Source organism: Mixophyes fleayi, chromosome 3 (genome assembly GCF_038048845.1).
Source record: "Mixophyes fleayi isolate aMixFle1 chromosome 3, aMixFle1.hap1, whole genome shotgun sequence".
Classification (NCBI taxonomy): domain Eukaryota; kingdom Metazoa; phylum Chordata; class Amphibia; order Anura; family Limnodynastidae; genus Mixophyes; species Mixophyes fleayi.
The window spans coordinates 266,727,022-266,754,258 of NC_134404.1; the positions used below are offsets into that span (position 1 = coordinate 266,727,022).

General features: G+C 36.5%; 1 protein-coding gene across 8 annotated transcripts in view; it reads left to right on the forward strand.

The window, feature by feature from the left end:
* ADGRG6 (adhesion G protein-coupled receptor G6) overlaps positions 1–27,237 on the forward strand; it is a 156,789-nt gene that overhangs the window by 104,895 nt on the left and 24,657 nt on the right. For 4 of the 8 annotated variants that reach the window (XM_075203571.1, XM_075203568.1, XM_075203572.1 and 1 more), the window contains 8 exons: positions 1,677–1,751; positions 8,532–8,617; positions 9,978–10,030; positions 14,656–14,712; positions 20,681–20,734; positions 23,242–23,375; positions 24,890–25,004; positions 25,818–25,879. In XM_075203571.1, coding sequence (XP_075059672.1) covers positions 1,677–1,751; positions 8,532–8,617; positions 9,978–10,030; positions 14,656–14,712; positions 20,681–20,734; positions 23,242–23,375; positions 24,890–25,004; positions 25,818–25,879 — 636 coding nt within the window. The remainder of the gene's footprint in view (positions 1–1,676; positions 1,752–8,531; positions 8,618–9,977; positions 10,031–14,655; positions 14,713–20,680; positions 20,735–23,241; positions 23,376–24,889; positions 25,005–25,817; positions 25,880–27,237) is intronic. The other 4 variants (XM_075203569.1, XM_075203570.1, XM_075203574.1 and 1 more) reach the window with 1 other exon arrangement.

The following is a 27,237-nucleotide window of genomic DNA, read 5'->3' on the forward strand; positions in this document are numbered from 1 at the left end:
CTACAATAAAGAAGTCTGCACCAGCTGGGGTTCTAGATCCCATGTTAAAGACCTTGCTAGTTTTCCTGTATATAGGTGGTCATGGCCCTTATTTCAGATTCAGACAGTGGGTATTTCCTGCCCCTCGGATGCATGATGGTTGACTGGGCAGTCCTATTCATTTTGGGGTGAGAGGGTCTCTGTCTGCTCTTTGTTAAAAGCCCTGATGCACCCTTGGTACCCCTGAGGCAGCCACTTTGGTCCAGTGTAAGTCTTCGCACCTTGGGTAGTTGTACATACTATTGCTATTCTTGCTGGATGTTGGCAAGTGTTCTAGCATGAGTTGTGTCATCCTTGTATCTATTTTGTCCTTCAATTGGTCACTGGGTTGTAAATGTAGAAGCAGCGATTACCCAAGATGATTGGGCTCTTGCGGTGGATGGTGCTGAGTGAAGTCAGTTCCAGGTGATTTTACTTAATATTTCAGCTTCAATCCCTCATGGTAACAATTACTAGCCTTATATGTTGAGATATGCAGATTTAGTAAGCTATGAGAGGTTAGCAACTGTAATGACGGTTTACAATCTTTAATCCTCTATATATTTGCTTGTGTTGACTTCTTTGTACTAATGGGTTAAATTAAATGCAGGGCTAATAGCTTCTAAAATCATTTTAAACAAGTATACCCAGGGGTTAAGGTTCAAGTTTGTTTTTACATGTATTGCAAAAGATGTCACATACATGGTTTGATAGTGATGTCTAGTAGTACTTAGGACATACTGACTGACATAAATTGATATTGCACATTATACCAGTGTCTTCTTTTAACCATCACATCAAAAGGCAGGCAAAGTACTCTCAGTATTAGTTATTAGGTATGACTGATCGACTAATGAGTGTTTTGCTAGTAAAATATTTTCATTGTTTGCAAGGTCCTTGGAGTCAGGTACCTGGCAGCTGTCATTAACTTCCATGAGCTAGACCTTCAATAAAACTCTCTTTACTTTGAAACTCTTATATTTAGGTTTTGCAGCTACAACAAATTTCTTTATTACTTTAATAGATAATAACTTTATTTAGATAATAACTGTTTTTGTTGATACATACAAATCAATATTATTATCAAAGTGTTTTTGTTGTTGTCTGAAATAATTTCACTGCTCCTGGTAACTTTGCTTGCTGCCAGATGCATTTTCTTTATAAAAAACACTTTAAACTATATTTATTTAATCTAGGTCACTTTCCTTACAATATCAATTTTCAACTGTTAGCTAAGCTGGTGGTATAATGAAAGAGTACTGTACTTGTGAACTCCACAAAAAATCTGTATGTGCATCATTGTCCTTGTGTTTTTTAACTTGCTGAAATGTATTATGTTTTCTATATAGTTTGCAAGCTTGTTTACAAAATTAATTTGTCTCTCTAGTTAATAAACAAAAAATGCTAAAACCATATGGAGTAACTTCCAAGCAAAAGTAATGAAAGTAACTTAGATACTTTGTTGTTGTGCTCTTTACAGTGAATCATCACATGCATACATGCAGTAAACAACCAGCCAGTTCAATAAGCTTTACATTTTATTGAATTACTGAACTGTATACTTTATTACAGTTTAATGTGCTGTTTTTTTTATCATGAACAATGCTTTATCTCTTCAGTGGATCCACAAAGCTTAACTTTTGTTGTGTTTTTCCCAGCTACTGTAACTACTGCACCATCTACTATGATAACTACTAACATGACTACTAACAGCGACAATAACACAAAACAGGGTAAGAGACCCAGGTTGCAATATATGCTTTTTATATAATATTATGTATATAGGTGAGCAGTCATTAAAGTGTACTCATGTCAACCCTGCAAATGTGAATGTTAATGAAAACCTTTATTTTTGCCGATTGAGAGACATCATTTACTACATTAATTTAAAGTCAATAGTCCTGTATTACTTTTACTTAAGTGTATTACTTTTATTTACATTTACATGTTACTTTTATTTTAAATTTTGTCCACACTGAACTGGAAATAGGTAGGGAAAGGGAGGAAAGGATAAATGACATGCAACAGATCACTTAAGACTCAAACATCAGTAAACAGTACAGGCTAATGAACAGTACTGACTAATTTAATCATATTCTGAATTTTCTAAAAGTGGTAAAACATTGATGTCCAGTCCATGCTGCATAAGGCTATTTAGAGTAAATTTAATTAAGGTACGTAACAGATTAATGCAGATTATGTTTCATCTCTCTTTATTATCAACATGTTTTTGTTTAATTTTTATTATAGCTAACATAGTATGACATCCATTTAGATTACTTTTGTGTATTTGTCCTATTTTAGCATGTACTAAAGAACATGAGAGAAAATAAATAATTCTTGACATATGTATCTCACATAATCGTATCATTCCTACCATATAAATATTTTTATATATGGAGACTAGACCATTAAATATGAAACCTTAGAAATATGCGTATCTTTGTAAAGTATGTAAAGTTTTGTAACTATTTACATTATTGACTGTTTGTTTACAGCAGCTAAATCATTGTGCTAACTGCAAATCTAGCATTAATATACTTATTCTCCTAGAAGTAATTCAAAGACATAAATTAAATCTCACGCTTGTATCCAAGTATTCTAGATTTTTAAACATTCTTTATAATCTGTGAATGGTGTTTTAGAAACATATGTGAGTATAAAACTCTGTGTACACTTTGCATATTATACAACCTCTTGTTTAATAATTTTGTTAAAAAAGCTTACATATTGTTTTATTTCTAAATTAAATGAATATTGCAAATATTTTTTTTATGTTCCTTCAACTCCCTTATTAGCAGAACAGTGGCTTCCAACAATGGGACAGGTACCAACCAGTATGTAGCCATCCTATTGGTAATGTTATTTACCAATAGGAGGAATACATATAGTTGAAACTGAACTTCCATGGTTCTGCCACTCAGGGTAGTGGAATAAATTATTTGTCATCAAGTGATAAATATGACATAATTCTGCATAAAGTGTTAACTTTCAAATAACAGCTTTTTTTCATTTACTGTGTGGCATAAAACATGCAGATCTGCAGGAACTCAAAGTTCCTGCAACATTTCCCATCAGAATGAAGAGAAACCCAATCATAGATTCCTGGGAAAGTTGGCAGCTACAAATGCAAGACTCAAGAATAAAAGGAGTACGAAGCATAGGGATAATTTCCACTCCAATTGTGTGGCCAGTGAAACAAAGACCAGCATCTTATGACAAAAGTGTCACAACCAAAATTCCAGTGAACTTCTGGTTCATGGCGACCCAGTCTTCTTTGACTTCATCGACAAACCATAGAACAACAAGGGTAATTGCCACAGAAGATGAATTTACTGAAGCCACCAATGAAGAAACACCCACCCATAACAAGCTCTCTAGTAATAACTCGGCTATAATCATTAATAGTTCAAGCAAATTGTCTGACTCAATTAGAGTGGAAGACATTTCTAATATGGAGATAGAAGGTTCGGGGAATGAAGATGAGTGGCATTTGGTTTCTATTATGGAAACAACCAACACATCTTTTAATAGTACACAACTTGGCAGTAGCGATAACAATCAAACATGGTGGCCACATTGGATTGTGCACTTTCAAAACAATATTACGCCACCTTCTAACGGGAAAATAATTGTGAAACTTGGTCATGAGCACAGTAAGATTACATCCGAATTTTTAATTCATGACCGTACCAATAGAAATCACACTCCTAATGCTATAAATGAATCTCTCAATTATGTAATATCTGGCAAAAGTAGGCCTACAACAAGTGAGTTACCCTTTGTACTGAATGAAAAATATACCATAAGTACTTTTGCACCACCAACAGAGGACTACTTCAAGTCAGCTAAAACAAGCACAAATAAAGGACTCGAGAAGCTTGTTGGTTTTATAACTCCATCAATGTATGGAATACATCGTTTAGAAAATACTAAAGAGGCAAATTATGTTTTTGAGAATAAAGCTAATGTGTCACCTGGCTCTGTGGCTAATGAATATAGCACTCAGTCACCATATATACCATCTTTTCTATTAAGAAATAAATACATACATTCAGCATATACACAAAATACATTTGTGACAGATAGTGCCTCTTGTAATATTTTTTCCAGTTGTACCACTGGGTTCAAAGAATTTGACACAAGTACTAAAATACAACCTACCTTGTCTAAACAGTTACTTGGTAGTTTATTGGCTCACAGAGCAAATATGCAACATGTGAGTGTCAACAATATGCAAGCACCTTTATATAATCTACAAAGTATGACAGACAAGTTTTTATCAACAAAAACTTTAAGAGACATTGATCAAGAAGGATTTCACAAGGAAGCATTAATGCTGGTTGGTGTATCCACAAATATAAAAAGTATAAGTAGTCCGGATTCATTGATAACAAGCTATGATATTCTGTATTCAAGGTGGAAAGATCATTACAATTCATTGACCTCAAGTTATGATGTCTTGGATCATCAATGGAAAGAAATCACACTAAACTATGAAACACTAAGTGAGATGGTAAAATTATATACCGATGGACCAAATTTTACGCCAACTGCCGACCTTCCATTTGACAGTTCTTCAATTAAAATAGTTGTTAGCCCACTGCCAACAACTGGGGACATTGAAAATGAGCAGCATGCTGATGCAGTGGAGTTTTCAGGTGGGGATAACTTTTTGGAAGCAGAGAAACTTTATCTTGTTTCCAAGGGTCCAATAGCTGAAATCAATGCTGACAATGAAGGAAATTCATACATGAACATGGAATTTGGCATTGCCCCATCAAAGAATGTTTTAGTAACTTCTATATCTTCATTAAAGTTTTCTGTCCAGCCACTAAGTAACGACAGTTTTATATCAAATATAACCACAAACGCATCTTTGGCTATGAGAAGCTTAGAAAACACAACTCAATCAATGCTTTCTACCCTGTTGACCATACATGAAGGAAAACCTCTGGGTAAAACTAGTGTACTGAGCAATTCAATAGAAAGATTCTTTTCTCAGCCACCAATTGCTAGCCACATGTCTACTGTTAAGATGGACAAAGACAAACTATTTCCCTGTACAATGCAGGCATTGGGCAATCCTGAAAATCTTCAACAAGCCATTACTAATCCAGAATTTACAGAGGCTCAAGGAACTTGGCATAATACAGAAATGTCGTACTTAGGAAAAGAAATAAGTATATTGACCTCAAGTAATGCCTTTGATGATGACTCTTTAAAACAACATTTTTTTTTTAGTAAAATAGATTCATTAGAAATAGGGCACAGCAGATATGATGCGACACCACCTCTGACACATAGCCAATTGTCACTCATCTCTGAAACCCAGATGACATATGCAGGACACAATCCATCCACAAATGGCAATATATCTCCTGCAGACTTGAAGACGCAAAGTGATGACAATGTTGCCAAAAAGTTTCTACTAAGTACTAGCTCACTAATTATGACAGCATGGCATCACTGGATAGTTACAACCTTTATTGACAAACCAACAGAATCTACAAGTATGGAAGGGAACATTTTGCAGACTGACGTTTCATCGGGAATTACGAAGGACAAAGTTTTTCCTTCAAGTTTTGGATCTACCATGTTGGAATCATCTTACCCTGAAGTAAAAAATGATACTCAAGGAATAGAACAATCACATCATTCTCCACTTCAAGACGGTTATTTTAATAAAACTGGTCAAGTGTATGTTAGCAATGGACCAGTGGATCCGTTCCTGCAATGTCTTTGCACTTCTACTACTGATGTGGACTGTTTGTGTGGACAGAAGGTTAACAGCAGTATGTAGACATGTTTTCATAGACTAGATACCCGCCTTCACTAGAGCCATTTTAGTTTACAATTGATCACTGATCAGACTTAATTTATCATAGCTATAAATGTGTTTGTTGTAGACTATTAGATGTTTTTAATAGTAATGAGAAAATAATCACTACGTTCCAAATCTAATCCCTTCAGCTCTGTTGCAGTTTTCAAAGGGGCATTTATCTAAGTGAACAACTCAATGAAGAAATCAACATACTTTTACACATCTATTTCTATTTAAGAAAAAGTAATTTATGGTAGAATGCTCTTGATAGTGCATTGTTTAGATGATTATTATCGATATTGCCAGCCATAGTTATTATGCTTTTATTTTACTTTTCCCTATTTTCTTTTTGTGTTAGATATAAGCACAATTGGATGGGTTTTAGGGTTTAATATGGTACTGCCTATTATTCAGTGCATAAAGAACAACTTTCAAAATGAATGCTCTGATAAATCCCCCCTAAAGTAATTTTCTAACACTTGTATTAATGATTATACACTATAGAGACTGCAAAGACTGGGCACCATATTTTTTCATATGATACTCACGTGATTTTTCTTAATGATATGTCAAGCATATGGATTACACACTTTTCTTTTAGATGAACAGTGTGATCTAGCAGCCTTCTAAATGTTCTGGATGTACCAGATCCTATTACAATAGCCTCGCCCCCTCAATTGTATTTCAGTGCTAACAGGGATGAGCATAAATCATTATGACAATGACTATACTTCCTACCTTTTCTTCTGCCTCTTCCCCTTTTTCCCCTTCCCTTATCCTCCATTCCTCCTTCTCTCCCTCTCTCCCACGTGTCTCTCTATCTGTCTACCCCAACCCTTAGATTGTACGCTCCTTTGAGTAGGGTCTTCTCTCCTCCTGTCTTCACCACTTTTAACTCTGCTCTCCAGCTACCTCGCCCTCCTCCTCGAGGACCCTCTTCCCCTCCCCCCCTCTCGCTCCTTCCTCCCCCCCTCTGGGGGTTTCCCTGTCATCTGTGCCCTCCCTCTTGGACTCTGTCATGGGAGGACCTTCCCCTTTCCCCTCCCCCGCCCCCCTAGCTGTGCTTTGAGCTCACTGAGTTACTGTGCTTATTGTTTACTGTACTGTGCTGTCTCACCTCGTATTGTAATTTCGTTTGTCCCTGTACGGCGCTACGGACACCTAGTGGCGCCCTATAAATAAAAATTAATAAAATTAATAATAATAATTATGACACGTTGTGCTACTTACACTCAATCATGCTATTAAACTCAGAGAAACATGCACAGCAGTTGCCCACTGTCCTTACTCTCCAGGTATAGTCCCACTTTGTTTTTTAAAGATTTGTACCTTTAATACCCACTTTAATGCAATCTGCTATGCACAGGAACCAGCTTTGTACATTTTGCATTGTAAATGATTCAGTACTTCATTTTTGTCCTTTTGTATACATTTCTGGAACTGATATAAGAATAATTTTAGACGTGTGTTTACAAATACCTTTTGAGGTGTATACGCACAACCCAAAACCGACTGCACAGTGATATAAATGATTGATGAGTCACATACCCAGCTGGAGTGAGTTTCTTAGCTGTCTCCATTATATGTAAACGTGCGTGACTAAATGTCATTTAAATCTTTGAGGTAATATGCTGAGTTAAGAACTTAATTCATCATAATTACAGCTCAAAGAAGAGCTTTTCTGTTCTGTTTCTTACTACGAGCAACGTTGAGAAGACATTGTTGCTACACATGTTTATTGAAGAATAGATTTGAAAATAGGGAGACCAGTGCACAAAAAGTAAGTGAGGACCCTGAAACTCACAGTTCAACATTTTTAGCCCAATTAGAATGGCATCTAATATCTATTAGGATTAAGAAAAATATGGAAGTGAGTACTGAGTACTGTCGTCTGCAAACAACTTAATTAACTGCCTTTTGATCATCATATGTCATAAACATGCAACTAAATGAAACTAAATCATTAATAGACATTTTTAAGGCTGGTACAATCTTTGCAGTTTCCTATAATCAGAGTTATATTATGTTGTACTAATTCTGCTCATTGTATGATTTAATTAACACCCCCTAGTGGCATATAGTATACTAACAGCACAAAATTCACAATATTCTTTATTTTAGCATAATGCAGTTTAAACAAAAAGGGATTTATTAAAAGTACATATTGTAATAGGACACTGAGAAAAACACTGTTTTCAGTTAAGTCATTTGCTACCTAAGTAATAAGAATTACAAATATCTACAGAAAAAAACTATCCTTGCTGTGATAGAGAACTAAGGTTATCCACTGGAATACAATTTTAAAAAAAATAATAAAATGTCTTTGTTATGTATCCCAAAATACACTTAAAAGTAAATATGACAGCAGAGGCCAAGAACAAGAATTACATACTTGTTTGAAGTATTTTACAATTTTGGAACTATGCACAGTGCTGGTTTTTTTTAAAATGAAAAAATACTAGGTAAACAAGATGGCACTGATGGATAAGCCTTTTTGTTGCCTACATATAGTTACACTAACTTAGTTTCACTAACACGGCTATATTAAAGATGATTTCTGTGAAAACAAATAGTGGTAGATTAACCAAACAATCACTTTTTTGTGTGGTTATATAATTACTGATGGTAGATAAATTGAAAGCCTGTTCTAATATTTTTATGTTGTTATACTTTTATTTTTTTTGCACAGGTGGAACATTTTACAGGATTTTCATTAAACTTGTTAGTAATGATCTGGATAATAAAACATCAATTAAAACCAAGGTCACTAACTGGGTAAGTATTACTTTTATTATTATGCATTTGATATATGAGGTTAAGTTCAGCAGATTGCATTAGGAAAACTGTTAAGTGTAATGATATATTTCAACAACACAACAGTGTTGATTTGGGTTGCATTACTTGTTTGAGTATAGAATTAGAATAAATGTAAGTTTTGAGGGAACTGTGTAGCGGGGTGGTAATTAGGTATAATAGTCTAGGAAACTTAAGATGGTTGTTTGGGACTTTGCTAAGGTGTTGAGTTTCTGGGCATGGTTGGCGGTTTAGAAGATAGGGGAAAGTCTTGCTGTAGGTATGATGCAAGCCTGAGAAAAGTCCTGTGATCGGGAATAAGATCATATTATGAGTGAGGATGGGAGGCACAGATCTTGGCAGAGCGGAAGGGTTGAGTTGGCAGATATTTTGACGAGATATATTTTGGTGCAGTTTTGTTAATGGTTTACTAAGTTAGCTGGAAATTAGTTTACATGCTGCATTTAAAATAGATTGTAGGAGTGAAAGTTTGTTTAGAGAAAACCAGTATGAAGCCAATATCAGAGATTATGGGGGAATTCAATTAACCGCTAAGTGCCGCGCGAGTTTCCCGCGATGTGTTCTTGCTCGCACAGTACAGTACTGTAATATTTGCTTATTTTTGCTTGCACCCCTGTGACATTCAAACAAAAATTAGATTTCAAGCCGTACGTTACTGAGCCACCTTATTGTTCAGCCTCGGGCGGCACTTCACTTAAAATTAAATAGCCCCCTATTAGTGCTTACTGTAAATGTATGTTTTTGCAATGCCTGTGTAAGGGTCTCAGTCTATCAGAAACCACTGCTTGATGTAAACCTGGGTGGTTTAAATAAATGCGGTTTGATTTGCGTTTTGATAGGTTGCACAGTTTGAAGAATGCAAGCTGCAGCTTAGTAAATCATGGGCCTCTGACTTTATTTGCAACAGGGAAACAGATGAATTTAGAAAGTATGAACAAGAAAATAACTTTAGTTATTAAATACATACTTGCCTATTCTCCTAGAATTTCCAGGAGGCTCCAGAAATTTGGGGAGTTCTCCCGGACTCCCAGAAAAGTAGGCAACCTCCTGGACACTTGTGAAGGTGGAGCTTAATGAAGCAATCCAGTCCCCGCTATTCAATACCATGAATTTTGGCTTTTTATAGTAGGGGGCGGGGCTATACTCTCACTTGTCACATAACCTGTCCTCAGAGATCTCCCGGAAGACAGGTTTTAAAAGTTGGCCAATATGATTAAATGGCATGCTTAATTTAGATTAAACATTTTTTACATTGTAATATTTATTATCCTGGAAAGCTGCAGTTATTTCTAAATCATGAAAATATCCATTTTTGTTGTAGCTAAACGCCACATTCCAATACTGGAATTACACAGTATATGTTGTAAATATAAGGTAAGCACAATCCAAAAATGCATTCATATTTTTAAATATAAGAATAAAAAGTGTTGTTACTGTTTAAACGATTCATCTTAATGTTAGTGATATTGAAACCTATTACAATTACTTTAAATATTACCTGTTATTTAATACTGTATATGAACATTATACAATGCAATTTATTGTTAAAATATAGAATACTTTATTTAAACTTAATGGTTTGATATCTAAACATAGCATTGCTAATATAATTACTGTTCATTATTTGAAATGTCCATGGTACAGTAAACCTGAATTTATATAATTACTTTCAGTATTACTTAATCAGCCATGTGAAATATGATAAAATTGGTTTATAAAAAAAGAAATTGCAGTATATTACAGTAAAGAGGCAACAAATAGAAATAAAGGGGAAGAAGATTAAGTCAAATGTTTCCAATTGGTCTGCCATTCTGTTTGCTACAAGGTAGACCTATGCTTAAGTAAATACATGTCTCAGATTTCTTTTGCCATGTCCTCACAGATTTTTATTCTTGGTTATGCTGGTTGAAACTGCAGCGGAAAGAAGCTAAAATAATACACAAACACAATTTTCACACTCCTGCATACTCCAAAATGGTTTTACATACCTATGATAGACATGTCAAGATAGCCCTACTATTGTTTTTCTACTATATGAACACATATTATTATCACTTGTGTATTATTTACATAAAATATAATAGATCTTGGTTTGTGTGGCACACAACCCAAAACTTATATACTTTAGGTGTAAGCCAATTGTATGGAACACATGTAGGTTTTTTATATTTTGTGCAGGTATAGATAGATATGTGTTGAGCAGCCGTTGGTAAGATGCATCATTAGTAACAAAACAATAAATAAAAAAATAAATACATAAATAAACCTCTCTGTGATTAATTGCATTGCATATTTACAAAGATGCAATCCCACACAGATTTTATTCTTTAATTAGCAAGTTTTGTACCTCTTCAGCATTAGGCTGAAAATTCTCCTATAACTTAGTGTTTCCTTTGCAAAATTGCTCTGGCAGATTCATATGGCTGCCTCTGCAGAGAGTAGTGTCTCTCTCCTGAACTAGTCAATCAGGGAGCTCCTCTGTGGTCACATGATTGCAGTGGATGAAGGGAGGGCAGTTTTATGTTATGAACGTTGGTAATTGTTTTACTTGGCAAACTGTAAATCATTAATAGTCGCTTCAGTCAAAACCTTAAGGAAAAAAAGAACAGTTCCACATGTTTTCTTACAGGTAATCACAGTGATGGTTCCAGAAAAAAGCAGAGATTTTTACATCATGATGCACAGCTTACTCCCTTTATTTTTATCAAACCATGTTTATAAAAAGTGGAGGTTCTTCTTGTGATTAAAATCTAACTTTTATTACTTGTACTTAAAATCAATTTCCTTGCTAAAAACCAGCTAAATATGACAAACATATGGAAATTTACTGATTTTGCAAGTATCCAAAGTGGATGACATAATAATCAAATAATCATTTACTAAACAATATGTTATGCATCCCGAAAAAAACAAAAACTATATAATTTCACAAAACTAAATTAGCTACAAATGTATTAAGCGCAATCAAGCATTATAAGTTATTGACCATGGGAAGCAATAGGATTCATACAAGAAATCCACACCATCAGTCCAGACTACATACAATTTTGAAAAGCTCTAAAAGGGTTAATTACTTCATGGGACTCAACCAATGGGGGACACATATGAAAGAAAGTTAATTGGTTATGCAAAATTTAAAAGTTCCCGCTTACCCGCATAACGGGTTTTCCGCGAGAAAGCTCAGTGTCAGCGAAACGCGCATTGGTTTCACTGGCTGCACTACTATTCTGTTTGATATAATAGGTGATGAAATAACAATGAAACTGAGAACATCTGAATAAATGGAGGGTAATGTAGCGCTTTAATATTAATAAGCAGAATCGCTGAAAAAGCAGCAATATTTGAGTTAGAAATCAGCGCACACATCTCCCTAGGGGAATCCATGGTAGTTTCAGGAGTGTTTCAGAAAGACATACCTAATCTACATGTATCCAAGAATCGCTAACAATCCTACAATGAGGATTACGTTATTAATATTCTACAGGAAACTTAGAGGTTAATTCTAATACAGTGTATCATATTACTACATTAGCGATTTAGAAAAGGCTACGGTCTGATACATTATCAACACTTTACTGAAACATAGTTGCCAGCAAGTTTGCTATGCTTCCACAAAACTGACTATAGTAGGGGTATTCAATTGTCTGTGAGTTTTTCCCCGCATTGTTTAACAAAAAAAATCTCCCACGGGTTTTTAACTGCAATATCGACCGTTTTTAGTTAGCGCAGCGCGAAAACTTGTGCATTTGAATTGAAAAAGAAGGAACGCTGCCCCCGCGTATTAAACATTGTGTTTGCGAGTTTTTAGGGGAGTGAAGGGGAGTTTTAACGCCGTCATGTTTCGCACAAAAAAAAGGTTTTGCATGCATTTTCATACATTAGATTGCATTACACATTGATAATATCTACATTACAGTACTTTCTTTAGCATATTTTTTTATTGAACTATTTTTTAACATAGTATCATCTATGCATATCAAAACACAATAGTTAATACATATTTGTACCAAAAACATACAAAAATGTAATTAATTAGTGATTATTTTTTTTTAATGTTTTTTTTTATTTCATTATTTTTTCACAAGAAAATCAACTTTTACATGTTAGGCATTAGTGATAAACATAGTTTAACTTTTTTTCACATTATTACATGATTTCAAATAGTTTTCATATGTTTTTTTATTTTTAACATACCCCAAAGAGGTGCGAGATAAAACAGCATATTTTCCTGTTTAACGCGCCGCATTAAAAAACAATTGAAAAGCTTTTAACGCGGCTGCCACTCGCACACACTATACTTTCAATAGACCTTCTACTGGACCGTGAGAGGACCATTTCAGGAAAAAAACTGAGCCTTAAAAATGGAATTGAATCGCGGGTAAAGTTAACCCGCTCGTAAATTATAAAAAACAGTGTTAAAATGACTTAATGCGATCAAAAGAAAACTCGCTGAAAATTGAATACCCCCCTAGGTCTAACTCAGGTGGAATAAAAGGGAAGACATTCTGAATAGCAATACATGACACAATAAATTGGGACATGTAAACAAAGAAAATTTAGTCTCTCTAAATATTTGATCTTGGATCAAAACAAGCCTGATCATCTGGAGAGCACAAATCCTCCATTGATACAAGATATAGATATAGTCAGGGCCGGTGCTAGGGTCCTCGGTGCCCTAGGCACAATTTCAATATCCCCGCCCCAGCACACTGCCCCGCCCCCTGGGTCTCAATGTGCCCCTTCCCCACAGGTCTAAATGTTTCCCTCCCCTCTCTTTCCTTACCTTAAAGGTGACTCCATAAAGATGCTCCTTGCTGCTAGGTCCCATCCCTCACTAACACTGTCGGGCGGTGATGATGATGTCACGCCCGACAGTCAGTGAGGGGAGGGGGAGTGGAGGAGAGGAGTCGGAGGGACGGTCCGCCCCATCAGCTGTTGGAGGGGAGGGCGGCGGTCGCGATCCATGGCCCCTTGCCCCTCCCTCCTCCCTGTGGATCTGTCTGAAGCTGTGCGGCGGCAGCGGAAGGTATGCTCAGTGGTCGCCGCACAGTATTAAAGTACAACAGTAATTAAGTACCATACTTCTGTGGCACCCACCAGAGCCAGGGCCTGGATATAGTGCATCCAGTAATTTTAATATATACAATTTTGTTTATTCACATGCACTTTTTCTTTGTTGTATGTTGCTGTTTTTTAACAAGGAAATTGATTTTAAGTAAAACTAATAAAAGTCAGATTTTAATCACAAGAAGACCTTCCACTTTTTATTAACATGGTTTGATGAAAATAAAGGAAATAAGCTGTGCATCGTGATGTAGAAACCACTGCTTTTTTCTGGAATAACTACTGTGAATAGGTTAAAAGATGCACCCATAATAAATTAAGGAAACACATTCCCTCGATTTAAATATCAAGGGTGACTTGACTCCCAACAATTAGTGCGACAGTCTCACTCTTTTTCCTCTTCATCCAGGTAACTACAGTGATTTATGTTAAAGACACACACTTCATATTTAGAGGGGATTCAACTTTTAAGATTTTAATATGTCTTACAGTATGTTTTTTTGCAGTGCTTTTCATGTTTATAGCAACATATGCTATAAAGCAGTAATATCTGCAGAGGAAATCAATTTATTTCATGCATTTCCCCTTATCTAATGTCTGGAAAGTAAAACATAAATACCATAATAGAAAATACATTGTGTGCGTGAATCAGACCATACATTTTTAAAAACTAGTATGGTTAATTTGTGGTCTTCTTGATGCCATTCCTTAAAATTTAACCACATAATAGTAAGGGATACCAACCATTATCAGTTCTCTTACTTAATATTGGCAAAGTGTACATTTTCCCCCTCACTTTTTAACGATTTCTTTTAAAATCAAAACAATTTTGAACTGTTAAATGGACAGTAAAACAAAATCTTATGCTTCCTTTTATGTGACTGTAAGAATGAAATTCACAAAATGATTTAATTGTGATTTCATCCCTATTTTAGCATTCAGGTGGTAGTAACCAGGAATGCCAGAGATGTGCAAACAATCATCAATAAGAGGTAAGTACCTAGACATTACATTGGGTTGGATTGCTAATCTTATGTATGTATGTATATATGTATGTTTGTATCTATCTATCTATCTATCTATCTATCTATCTATCTATCTTCTGGGAGGTCCTCCAGGGGGCAGGTAGCCAACTATGCTATCTATCTATCTAGTTATCCTTCTCATAGCGATCTATCCTTCTCCTATCTATCTATCTATCTATCTATCTATCCATCCCTCTCATATCTATCTATCTATCTATGTATCTATCTATCTATCTATCTATCTATCTATCTATCTATCTATCTATCCCTCTCATATCTATCTATCTATCTATCTATCTATCCCTCTCATATCTATCTATCTATCTATCTATCTTTCTATCTATCTATCTATCTAGCTATCTATCTATCCCTCTCATTTTAATCTATCCTTTTCATATCTATCTAAATATTTATCTATGCTACTGTACTTGGCATCAAATTTCAGAAATAAAACTATTGTCGATATTAGCCAGATAATGTCAACTTTTGATTTTAGCCCTAACATAAACATACAAATAACGACATATAACTAATGTATGTATATATGTAACTAATTTTCCCTCATCACCTTCATCTGTAAATCATTTCCCAACATCAGCACCCATACCCCTTCCTGTAATTAATTTATCCTCCAACACTCTTCTCCTCCCCCCATTCCCTGGGACATTGAAAGGCTGTGAACACTTGTACCATGGTGTTGACATCACCAGAACTGTCTCCCTGCTCACAGTAAGGAAATGAAGCAGAGCTGCAGCATGTTGCTTAATACCAGGAACATTCCTTCCTCTGCCCGCCGCTTGTATACGAGGTATAAAGCAGTGGGCAGAACAACATACAGCACATGGTGCTAAAAAGGGCATCTTAAAAGAGGTTACAATATCTCTTTAAGGAATGCTTAGTATTGTTTTAGTTGATAGAGTGACAAAAATGGCACTTAGAATAGCACCAAATCTATGAAGCAGGGTAAGCATGAATCAAGGTATCATAACACTTTAGACAAATCACACATGTAAAATACATGAATAAATCACATATGCTGACATTTATTTGTCCCAAAAGAGCTCAGTGTGCGCCTTAGAGGGGCAAACGCAGAGTTTCTAGAGAGCGGTTTTCACACCACACCGCCAATGGGTATAACCAGCATGCATGGGGGCTTTGATATAATTTTAGACAGTGCTAGGCTGCTCCAACTCTTTCTATCCCCATCATATACACGGGCAATGCTGTGTGCACTACTGTTATGTGCACACAGCTCCCCATTCATGAGCAAAACCATGTGAAGCGGGACATACCTCCCAACTGTCTCTACAGTCGGGACAAAGTGTTGACTGAGTGTGTCAGTCCCCAAAATCGGGACTGATCCACCAGAATCGGGACAGTTGTAGTCTATCCTGCTCTCTCCTACCTGTTCTTGCTGCTTTCATTACTTGCTGCTACTGCTCATGTGCTAAGCTCAGTTGCTGCTTGTCTGGATCCTGGAATAGTGGGTCCCTGTTTAGAAAATTTATAGGTATATGAGATATAGAAAGCCCAGCAAAGAGTGAACACATTAGGCCTCCCTCCCCAACAGCGCGATATTAAATCACAAGCACCCATGTTTAATAATCAGGCCTCCTTGTAACCAGCCCGACTGTAAATTAATGACATCCACCTTTAATAAACAGACCCATTTCCACCCAAACAACCATAACATTAAATTGATAGTATTTAGTGCTGTACATTGTGCTGTACATTGTCTCCTGCTGCCTGCACCACACATGAGATGTGCTAGCAGGGGGGGAGAAAGGGGCGGGGTAACACAGCAGGTGAAGTGAGGGCTGTGAACAGTATAAAGAGAGTCTAGGAATGGATCATAAATGATCCGTGTCCACAAGCTGTAAAGTGGCTGGTCCTGGGGAAGGGGTGAGCCACCTCAAGCATACAGTACCCCATGCTAAGAGGTGAGATTTACAGGCACCAGAGACAGAGTTTTAGTAAACACATTTCCAAAACATTGCTGTTTGTGTTCGTGGAGGCTGAAATAAACATTACAGTTGGGTCACATGTATGTTCTTCTGTCAGTTTACCTAGTAGTACATACATTGAAAGTCTCCTCTGTACCTGTCATAAGTTGCAGTGCAGCAACTTTAGTCTACTAAATAAGTTAATAAGTTACTAAATTAAATTCAGATTAGGTAATGAAATTTAATATATATAAATAATAAATTGATGAATGTAAAATGGCAGACACTATGGGCCTGACGTAGAGTTGCATGCAATTTACACTTAAATCGCAAGTATAAATTGCATCCCGTAATATACATAGGATTCCAATTAGCACGTATCTTTAGGCCACATAATGAGCTTTAAGTGGCAGTAGTCATAATTATAACAGGGATTTCCCACGGCTTGAAGTCAGGGCATGAGTTCAAACCGTGGCCATGGAAAATCCCTGTGCTATAAATATGAGTACTGCTCTAAGACATCATTAGGAGCTAGTCTTGTGTTATATATCAAGGTTTTTTATTTGCCATGAATCTGTGCATTTATTATAGATGAAATCTCTGGATGTAGGTAATAAATAAAGAGGGCGAATGAGAGTAATGTAGGGGTGTTTTCATTTAAATTAAAATAATGATTACATTTGTGTGTGTGCTTTATTTACATTTTTCCTTGGTGCACTACAAGTCCCAGTGGGCCCTGGGTGCCAGGGCATGCTGATACTTCTGGTTTCCGAACTGCCAGCATGGGTATGCTGGTGCTTGTAATATGACAAATGCCAGCATGCCAAAACTCTTATCAGTAGACTGGGCATGCTGGGACCTGTAGGGCACCAGGGACAAATGTATTTTTTACTATAAAGACATTATTATTACCCCACACTCACTGCCATGGGGTGTGGGAAAAACCCTAGTGCTATCAGCAAGGGGCTGGGTAAACCCAAGAGGAGAGGGGCACATTTTTATTGGGTAGACCCAACCTCCCTAATGAATCCAGCCCCATACTGACCAACCTGGAGATGGTTTGGCATTATGACAAGGGGACCCCATGCTGCTGGTTTCCCTGCTATAGCGCCACCATCCCAGGCTTCATCTTTTTTAATACAGCAAGGTCTTTACTGATGGTCATTATCATCAGCAAAGATCTTGCACCAGGAGAAAGCACCTGCAACAGATTCGTCTTTTCTGCAGCTGCTTCCAACTCTGCATATTATGTAAAGAGCGTGAACACGCCTTTACATGCTAGGCTCGCCCACTACCTCCCCTGTTCCACCTCTCTAAACGAAGAGGAGGTGCAAGGGGAAGATCCGTTTCAGTGTAAATGCAAACTGAGACGGATCCTTGGCTACTGTGCATGCACAGTAGCCACAAGCGCCTATTGCGCTTACCGATTGGACTTACTTCCGACTCTACATGAGGCCCTATGTAATCAAGATTAGATACATGTCCATGCTTGAAAGTATAGTTCTCAAAATAAGAGAACATATTTTGAATGGAGTGCATTTATTTTTACACATTGGTTTGATTATAGTAACAATGTAAGATTTGTTTTAGATTTAGTCCCTTAAATTAAAGTCATATGGGAAGACTGAGAGTGGTTTGTAATCAGCTCAGGGCCATTGCAATGTACAATGCGTGTCCTGCAATGGTAATAGTGCTATTGTGTAATGGACTATTCAATATGTACTATATAAGAATTTGCTATTAAAATGCCCCTCTTAATGACTTAAATAATTATTTCTATGTAACTGAAAAAACGGAAAATGTGCAGTTAAAAAAATTAGTAAGTATGTATATTCCCTGAAAATGTCCCCAGTTTTTAATGTTAACCAACCACCTAATATTAAATACTGTCGATAGAAAGCTGTTTATGACGTTGTTAGAAGCAGCATATCAGTGTGTATCTGGAAATCATTTTAAAATGTTGGCAACTGTATTAAATAATGAAAAAAAAATATTATTTAATATGATGTTAAAATTGAGATAAGGATGTGTGGATTGTGTGAGTTTTTATCAGTATAGCAAATGGTTTTAAATAAGATAAAACGTAGTAAATTAAGTTAGACCGCAAGTAATATTTGTAAAATGTATCAAATTATTGAGATATTCAGAGTTAAGTGCAAAGACGGCTAGCAAGTGTATCCTAATAATATCAGTGCTGAAACATTCATGTTAGTCATATAGTCGTACCTCCCAAATATCCTTGTTTTTGCTTAAAGGCCCCCTATCCTTCTTTCCTTTCACATTAACTCTCTTTCTGCCTTGGTGTATAGATGTGTATGGATACAGGTCTTTGCTGGCTCCAAATATGTTTGACTCATACATTTATGTGATGTTAAATACTTCCGTGTCAAAAAAGATAAAAGTATTATGGGAGGGATAACTTTATTGGCTAACCCCAAAAATTATTTTTATATTTGCTAGCTTTCAGAGGACAGAGGCCCCTTCATCAGACAACTTTACAAATGAATGACTAAGAAACAGGCACAACATTCAGGGCCGTAACTAGGGGCGACCACCCAGGGCGCAAAGCTGAAGGGGGGCGCAATTTCGGAATATTTTAGGTTAATTTTGTTAAAATTCAGGGCTAGGGGGACGGCATTTGTCTTTGTCGCCCCAGGCACTAGAATTCTAAGTTATGGCTCTGACAACATTTAAGACCTGTTACATCAAGAAAATTGCACGGGGGAGAGGGGGGGGGGTGGCGGGGATATATCATTAAGGTAAGCTTAAGTAATAAAACTGAGGTTTTCCTTATAGATGGAAGTGTAAAATCCTATGAGTTCAGAGATCTGGAGTTACTTTGGGTGTGAAGTGTATCCAAGTAGTGGGTCATAAATCCAGGTGTTAGATTGAGTCCTCGTGTCAGTGACTGGAATGTTCTTATGAGCTTAATCTCCCAGATTTTTCTCTTCCTGTCATTTATTAAAAAAACCTTTCAGTATTAGCACTTTTAAATCTGTAATATTGTGTCCTGGTCCAGAGAAGTGTTTACCTACGGGGGTATCCATACTTTTCTTTATTGTGTGTCTATGTAGATTCCTCCTGCATTGTAGTTTCTTCTTGGTCTCTCCAATGTAAATTCCCTCTGGACACACTTCACACCCCACAGAAAAGTGACTCCAGTAGCCCCAGATCTCTGAACTCATAGGACTTTATACTTCCATCCGTAAGGAAAACCTTTATTACTTTAGCTTATCTTACTGATATATTCCCACCCCCCATGTACAATTTTTTTTATATAACAGCTCTTAATTGTTGTGCCTGTTTCTTAGTCATTCATTTGTAAAGTTGCCTGATGAAGGGGCCTCTGTGCTCTGAAAGCTAGCAAATATAATAATATTTTTTTTGGTTAGCCAATAAAGGTATCACTCCTATAATACTTTTATCTTTTTTGACACGAAAGTATTTAACATCACATAGATTTTCTGGCTAACACGGTATTGCAATAACATTTTTTTTTTATTTATTTTTTTGCTACACAACTCATACATTTAAAATGACACATGTATTGTGTATTATTGTTTCCATTGCTTTGTACTACTGTATATTTAACTGTGCATAGTAATTTATGTTTAGATGAATTAATAGAACTTCAGACAAACTTTTTGAAGGTTTGTCTCCCCTCCCCCAAACTAGCAGAACTGTAGATTTTCCATGTCCATGAGAAAGTCATCTGCCTCCTGGGATAACTATCGCTCTGTAAAGCTTGACACTTCAAACCAAAATAGTGCTTTAGATTAAATAAAAATGAGTGGTTCTGTGAACCAAATTGTGAGGGTGTTCGCTCTAGGCTGTTCATAGAATATATAGCACAAATACACAGAAACAATTTTTATTATGGTTGTGTCTAGTCTGATATGCAAGTCTATATTTTATGCTTAAAAAAAATCTAACATTTTGTTTTTATGAAATGAAGTTCTGATTAGTAGTTAATGCTTTATTTTTCTTCATAGCTCACAGAAGAATCTTGCAAGGTTTCCTAGAGCTGTTAATAATGATAATCAAAGGTAATGTTGAAAAAATATTATATTATATGTTATTATTATATGTTACCTTGTTGTTAATAATATGTATTAATGTTATTATCCAAGAAAGAGTCAATGGGGCATATTCAATTGTCAGCGGTTTCCGCTGCTGAAAAACTATTACCAGTATTACGGTAATAGTAAGCCGGATTTCAGCTCACAGCTCCCTGAGCTGCGAGCTGAAATCCAGCGAGAAAAATACCGTAATACCGGTATTTACGCACACTATCACCGTAATGACGGTAATAGTGCGCGGGGCGCGTTAATTTTGGCTCTAACGCCAACAATTGCATATGCCCCAATATGTTTGGTGTAGAAGAAAAATAGTTCTGACTTGCTTCCACATTTATTTAAGAGCTAAGGGTGATAAGTAATACAATTGTAAGTAATTTTAAGACCAATGCATCAATATCTAGAGCAGGAAAGCATTCTAGGATCGTATAAAATAAAATCAGAAGACATATGTATTAAAATTAAGGGGAATAGTGGTATTATAAAACTTCATGACCTAAATAGTGCTTTTAGAATTTTGGATTACAAAGATATCCTAAGTAAAACAGGAGTTAATAAACTAGCCTCCACTCTTTTCCAAGCCCATTCAGATTGCCTTTATTATAACAATACCTTTGACAGCTGAGCTCCTGAGTGACATTATTTGCCCATTTTTACCTGGTTGTGCAGCCAGTCTGTTGTATATAAATGAATTCTAGACAGTTTGAAATTCAATTGAACCGCATTGGTTTGACAAATCCACATTTTTGGTCAAAAACATGGTGTGTATTTTATAACTGGCTAGCTGTGCAGTTTAAAAATGTTAACACAAAATATAAATGTTGCCTTTTTGCATTATCTAGCTTAAATGGATATATTTTATACTATCTTTATGGTTTTCATTTTAATACAAACTGCAAATAGTACTGTGATTGAGTTTGGATTTCAAACTCAAAGTTCGCAACTCACATGAAAAATGATAAAAATATTATACAATGTAGCCATTTAAGCTTGAACATGATCGAACAAGACCGAATATGGTCAAACTTGTTTGCATAGCTCAAATGTATCTAAAATGATTTTGTTTTTAAAGTTTGGCAATGCAACTAGCTAGATGCATGCAGCAAACTCAGGGTCTAATGTAGAGCTGGACGCAAGTCCAACTGATCAGCACAAAAAGCACTTTTAGCCAAGGATCTGACCCAGTTTGCACTCTGACTGAGATGCATCTCCCTCTTGCAGCTCTCCATGTTAGAGAGGTGGAACGGGGAAGTTAGTGGGCGAGTCTAGCAATGTAAAGGCGTGTTCACGCTCTTTACTTGATATGTGGATTTGCTATGTTGTACCTTGCAGTATTAGAAAAAGAAGTAGAAAAATAATTACATTTAAATAAAATGCGTGCACCCCATCCCAAACACCTTAACCAATCCTAGTGCTGTCTGGGGGGGAGGAGCACAATGTAATATTTTTTTTTTACATTATTTCAATTATTCATTTATCTGTTTTAGAGAGTCGCTGTGACTGATACACTTACGAGTGTCATGCACACCGGCCCATAAGGCAGAAAAAGAGGTGTCTTTGTGCAATTTGCACAATATTCTGAGTTGCACGGATCTACAGATTTAAATTACGAGATGCAATTTACACTTGCAATTCCAGTGTAAAGTGCATCCAACTCTACATCAGGCCCTTAATGTAGGGCAAAAAAGAAATGATGGTGGTCAGGGCCGCCATCAGGGGGGTACGGGGGGTACTGTTGTACCGGGCCTGGGCTCACCAGGGGGCCCGGTACAACAGCTCAGCAAAGACTTACCTGGGGCCCGCCGCTGGTCTCCGCTATTCTGTCTTCAGCCTGGCTGTCACCGTGACAGCCAGGCACCAGGATCCGATCGCAGGGGTGGAGGAATCATTCCCCCTGCGATCATGTGATCTGTCACAGGCAGAGCACATGATCGCAGGGGGAATGATTCCTCCACCCCTGCGATCGGATCCTGGTGCCTGGCTGTCACGGTGACAGCCAGGCTGAAGACAGAATAGCGGAGACCAGCGGCGGGCCCCAGGTAAGTATGTGTTGCTCATGGGGGATGGGGCGCTCATGGGGGGGGGGGCGCTTATGGGGGGGGGGGGGCGGGTGGCACAGGGGCCCGCACTGGGCCCGATTTTTTCTGAAGGCGGCCCTGATGGTGGTTACATGGATATGATGTTTAAATTAAAAAGTAAAAGGGTAGAGAGTCAGCCATGGAGGCATTCTGACATTATTGTTAACATATACATTGATACTCTTAAGGAAATAAATTACTGAGAAGATATTTTAGAAGTTCAAGGAAATAAGTTATTTCTATTTAATGTGTAAGTAATAAAAACTATACATAATTTTATTAAAAAATAATAGAAATCACATAACCTGGCAGTTTTTACATTAATTATGCACTTATATGTATTCTCCAGACTATGCTTTTCCAAGCATCTAATGATATTTACCTATTTATTTTTTGCAGCTTTGATGTATGGGCACTTCTGGTGTATAACAACAGTAATAACATTACACTAGAAAAAGATCATATTATACAAAAGATTAATGAAAGCAACACCGGTGGCCTAACACTTAAAATAATTGATGTTTCTCCAGTTGGTAAGTTCACATATAGTTCTCAGTGCATTTGTACTGTATTTGTAATTTATGGATATAAAAATATGCTCAGTGGCAGAAACAACCATGCACATAGGTTCACAAGTTTCGTGGAAACATATACTTATACCTACCATACTGCCTTTTACACCTAAAAGAACAAATCAGGTGTCAAAACGTAAAGGTTATCTACAAAAGAGGAAGTATTTTCAGTGTTGTTCCTGTTTCATGTGGAAATTGAAGATTTCTTAAAATCCCATTCCTTCCCAAAGAAGGTTAATGTGGTAGAGAGTGCCAGGTAAGATCTAATTTCAGCAAGAAAAAGTTCTGCCAGTAAACAAAAATATTTTTATTGACTACAAACTTTCTTTCTAAAATCCAATTACATCAGTCAGGTCCAGATATGTCTTAATGCAAAATCCTTCATTTTTAATTTATTTAAAGGATCTAGAAAACATGATGTTACTAGTTGGGATAGGGGCAATCTCACAAGGCAATTAACAATGACCTATGTGAGACCCCTCTGGCACAGGTGTTAAACTGTGCGCACACTTACTTGGGATGTCCTGGTGTTGCTCGGTATCCCACTTGCTGTTGCCTTCCTCTACTGCTCTGGCTGTAGCGTGGGTATATTGTCCATGAGGTTCCCTGAATACTCAGGAATTTAGATCACAGTTACTGTGGAGTGGCCACTAGTGGTGGTGTAGTGCAAATGTAAATCTTGGCTCCAGTTAAGAACAGAATAAAACTTTATTGAACTCGTCTTTTCCTCCAGCACAAAAGAGCATAAAGGTTGCAGGTAAAGGTTATATGAGCACTTCAACTCCACCAGCACACACTTTGCAGCAATAAAATATTATTTGCATCTCGTAGCACCTGTCCCCCCCTCCTCACTTGCTGGGGACCTGGGACCACCCACCTCCTGCCTGGGTTCTGGCTAATCATGACTGTGCCCTCTTAGGGTGGGAAGCCAGAGTCTTTAAAGACTCTGGTTCCCATTTGACCCTCATATCACTGGAGCTTTTGTGCTGTTGGCCACGCCACCATCAGTAAAAGACAGGAAAATGTACTGCACATTCAGTGATATGGGCGTACTGAAATGCATGAGGGAAAGACTGGACCAGACCAGAGGGAAAAAAAAGATAGAAAAGGTGTAAAATTTGTGAAAGTGTAAAATCCCAGAATGTAAAATGGGGATTGTTTGAATATATATATATATATATATATATATATACTAGCAGACATCAGCAAACACTAGCACAGAGCGCTGTTTAAATACACAGTTTGACCTGTATTGCTGCTTTGTCTAATTGTGCATCTTTTTTCTTTTTTGTGCATCTATTTATATATGAAAACATATGGTTGTTTGGTAAACTACTGTAACACCTGTAGCATATGGGTAATATTATATGTAGGTAGGGTCACACTTTATACTGCTTTTATAATCTTACATAATTACATGAAGAAAATATTTGCCTGTTCATGTAGCATATTTGCTGATGAATGTATTCTTTCAGAACTCTGTCCGGCTGAAGTAAACCCACCTTTATACTACTGGCCTGCTACAAGACCAAATGTAACTCAGACAATACCATGTCTAAAAAATTCTGGAAATAATGCTTCAAGGAAATGGTGAGTAAAACGTCACTAAAATGTAATATCCATGCAGATAGAAGTATTCAAATAGTCTCATCCATAAGCAAGCTTTTCCACAGTCTTAATGATTACTGATAGCAGGACTGAATGTGGGCTTATTAGGGGAGGCATATAATGCTTATTTATAATAAAGTATTTAAATAGTTTAATTGTCCACATTCATTACACATCAATGGTGTTACTGGATATAATCCAAATATGCATAGTCCTTACAATTATACTACCTCAAATCAGTATAAAAGAAAACCATGGCACTTATAGGTCTTTGGATTGTATCACTAAAAGCTGCACTACTACCTAGAAATTTCTTTCAATGCCCCTTCCAGTAACCAAAGCCCCAGGCTCTTCCTTTCCTCTAACAGTCCTGGCTGACGCCCGGGAGGGGAGAAGGGATTTGAGAGAGGGTACCAATTGCAAGCAACAATCAGATTAATTAGATTGATCCTCCCACTACTACACCCCCTTTGGTATTATTTAAAGATGGTTAATTTAATTGATTTGTTGTTTCTGCATTACAAAACCATCAGAGCCTTGGTAAAAATAGCTGCATGTAAAATTCCCCTCTCTATGTAGAGGGGAATTTAAGTTACATTTTTACCTATGTGTTAGAGCGGCTTTAACTAAACTAACAAAAATAAACTAGTTAATATAATGCAAAATCTACAATACGTATCACCACTCCTTCCTTTTATTAGTGTACATGGAAAAAATAAGTACTGTACAAATTAGACATTTGCTAAATATTAATTATTAGTAAGATACTTTTTAGTGACTATTTATTTGCTTTAGCCTTTTAGGTGAACAGAACTATACTACTTATTGGGACGAACCAGATTTGAGTGATTGCACAGGTAAGTACAAAGAGTATTCTTTGAGAATCATTACTATGCAATAAAAAGAACATAGGTGAACACTGAGTACATAAGAGCTCATATTTTGTAGTATCGTGGGGCTGTAAAACTCTGACACAATGTTCGTTTTGTATTAGATTAATTCATTTCTGTTAGTGTGTGTATGAGTATGCAGTCATGTTGGCAAGGCTTATGGAGGGAAGGAATTAAGGATTTTTTTTGCAACTTTTTCTCTTTATTTGCATTTCATTTACATTTGGATAGAATTGTTTTTCCATTTTTAAGACAAGGAAAGAAGGTATCATGTACTAGATCTAGTGGTATCTGGATCTCTTAGAACTAACAGTACCTGGGTTTGTTAGATTTAATGTTATATAAGCTTCTATTAAAGTAGATTCAGTTTACATTAGAACTACAGCTAATGAAAAGAGATTTTCCCATCTCTTGCACTCTTTAGGCCTCCCACGCACAAGCTAGTTTCCAGAAATCTCACAATGATGATTTCAGTAACAGTACTTCTGCATTCAGTAGACAGCAAACTGAATCAAACAATACTTGCCACCATACTGGACTATAGATAGCCCAGGTGGCAAGTATTGTAGTCAATTTTTTTTGCCGTTACTGGCTGACAAAATTTAAGTTAAAGATATATGACACAAACAGATGTACATAAATGATCGCTGATCAAAAATGGGCAAGTGCTAGTACTAAGCCTACTAAGTCTATATAGGTGCAACAGTTTTGGAGAAGGCACTGAAACAAGGCAGAGCTTCAGAACGTTTTTGCCTCTTCTTTCCCTGATCTTCCTAACCTGCTGTTCCTCCTAATAAACACTAATGATATCCTACTGAGCATGCTCTCTGTCAGCAGGCAAGGCTACATAGGCAGAAGTTAGATAGCACTTTAAATTTAATTATAAGTTTTTCATTTAGCATTTAAAAAAAATGTTTTTACAGAAAAATTAATTGCACCTGAATGTCTTATTTAATATGCAGTAACAAGTGCTAATTTTAAAAACCTCTAAAGCTTTCAATGACAAACAAATTATTTTCTCCATTTACTAAATAGGACATAGGTACATACTTTATAGTTTTGTAATATATTTGCACTGAACCTAATTTATTAAGTAAAACCGGAGAGGTTTAAAACTACATTAAACATGGTTGATATGATGTGAGAGTCAGTGAAGTTAGAATAAGCATAGATGCCCAGGGTAGACCAAAAAGTGAGACAATGTTGAAGGAAATATGAACACTAATATTTCAGCCAAAATATAGATTGCCACCCATCAATGTGAATTTAATGTAAAACTATACAAAAAACGCACTACTCTAGCTTGTATGACTAGTATGGTTTTA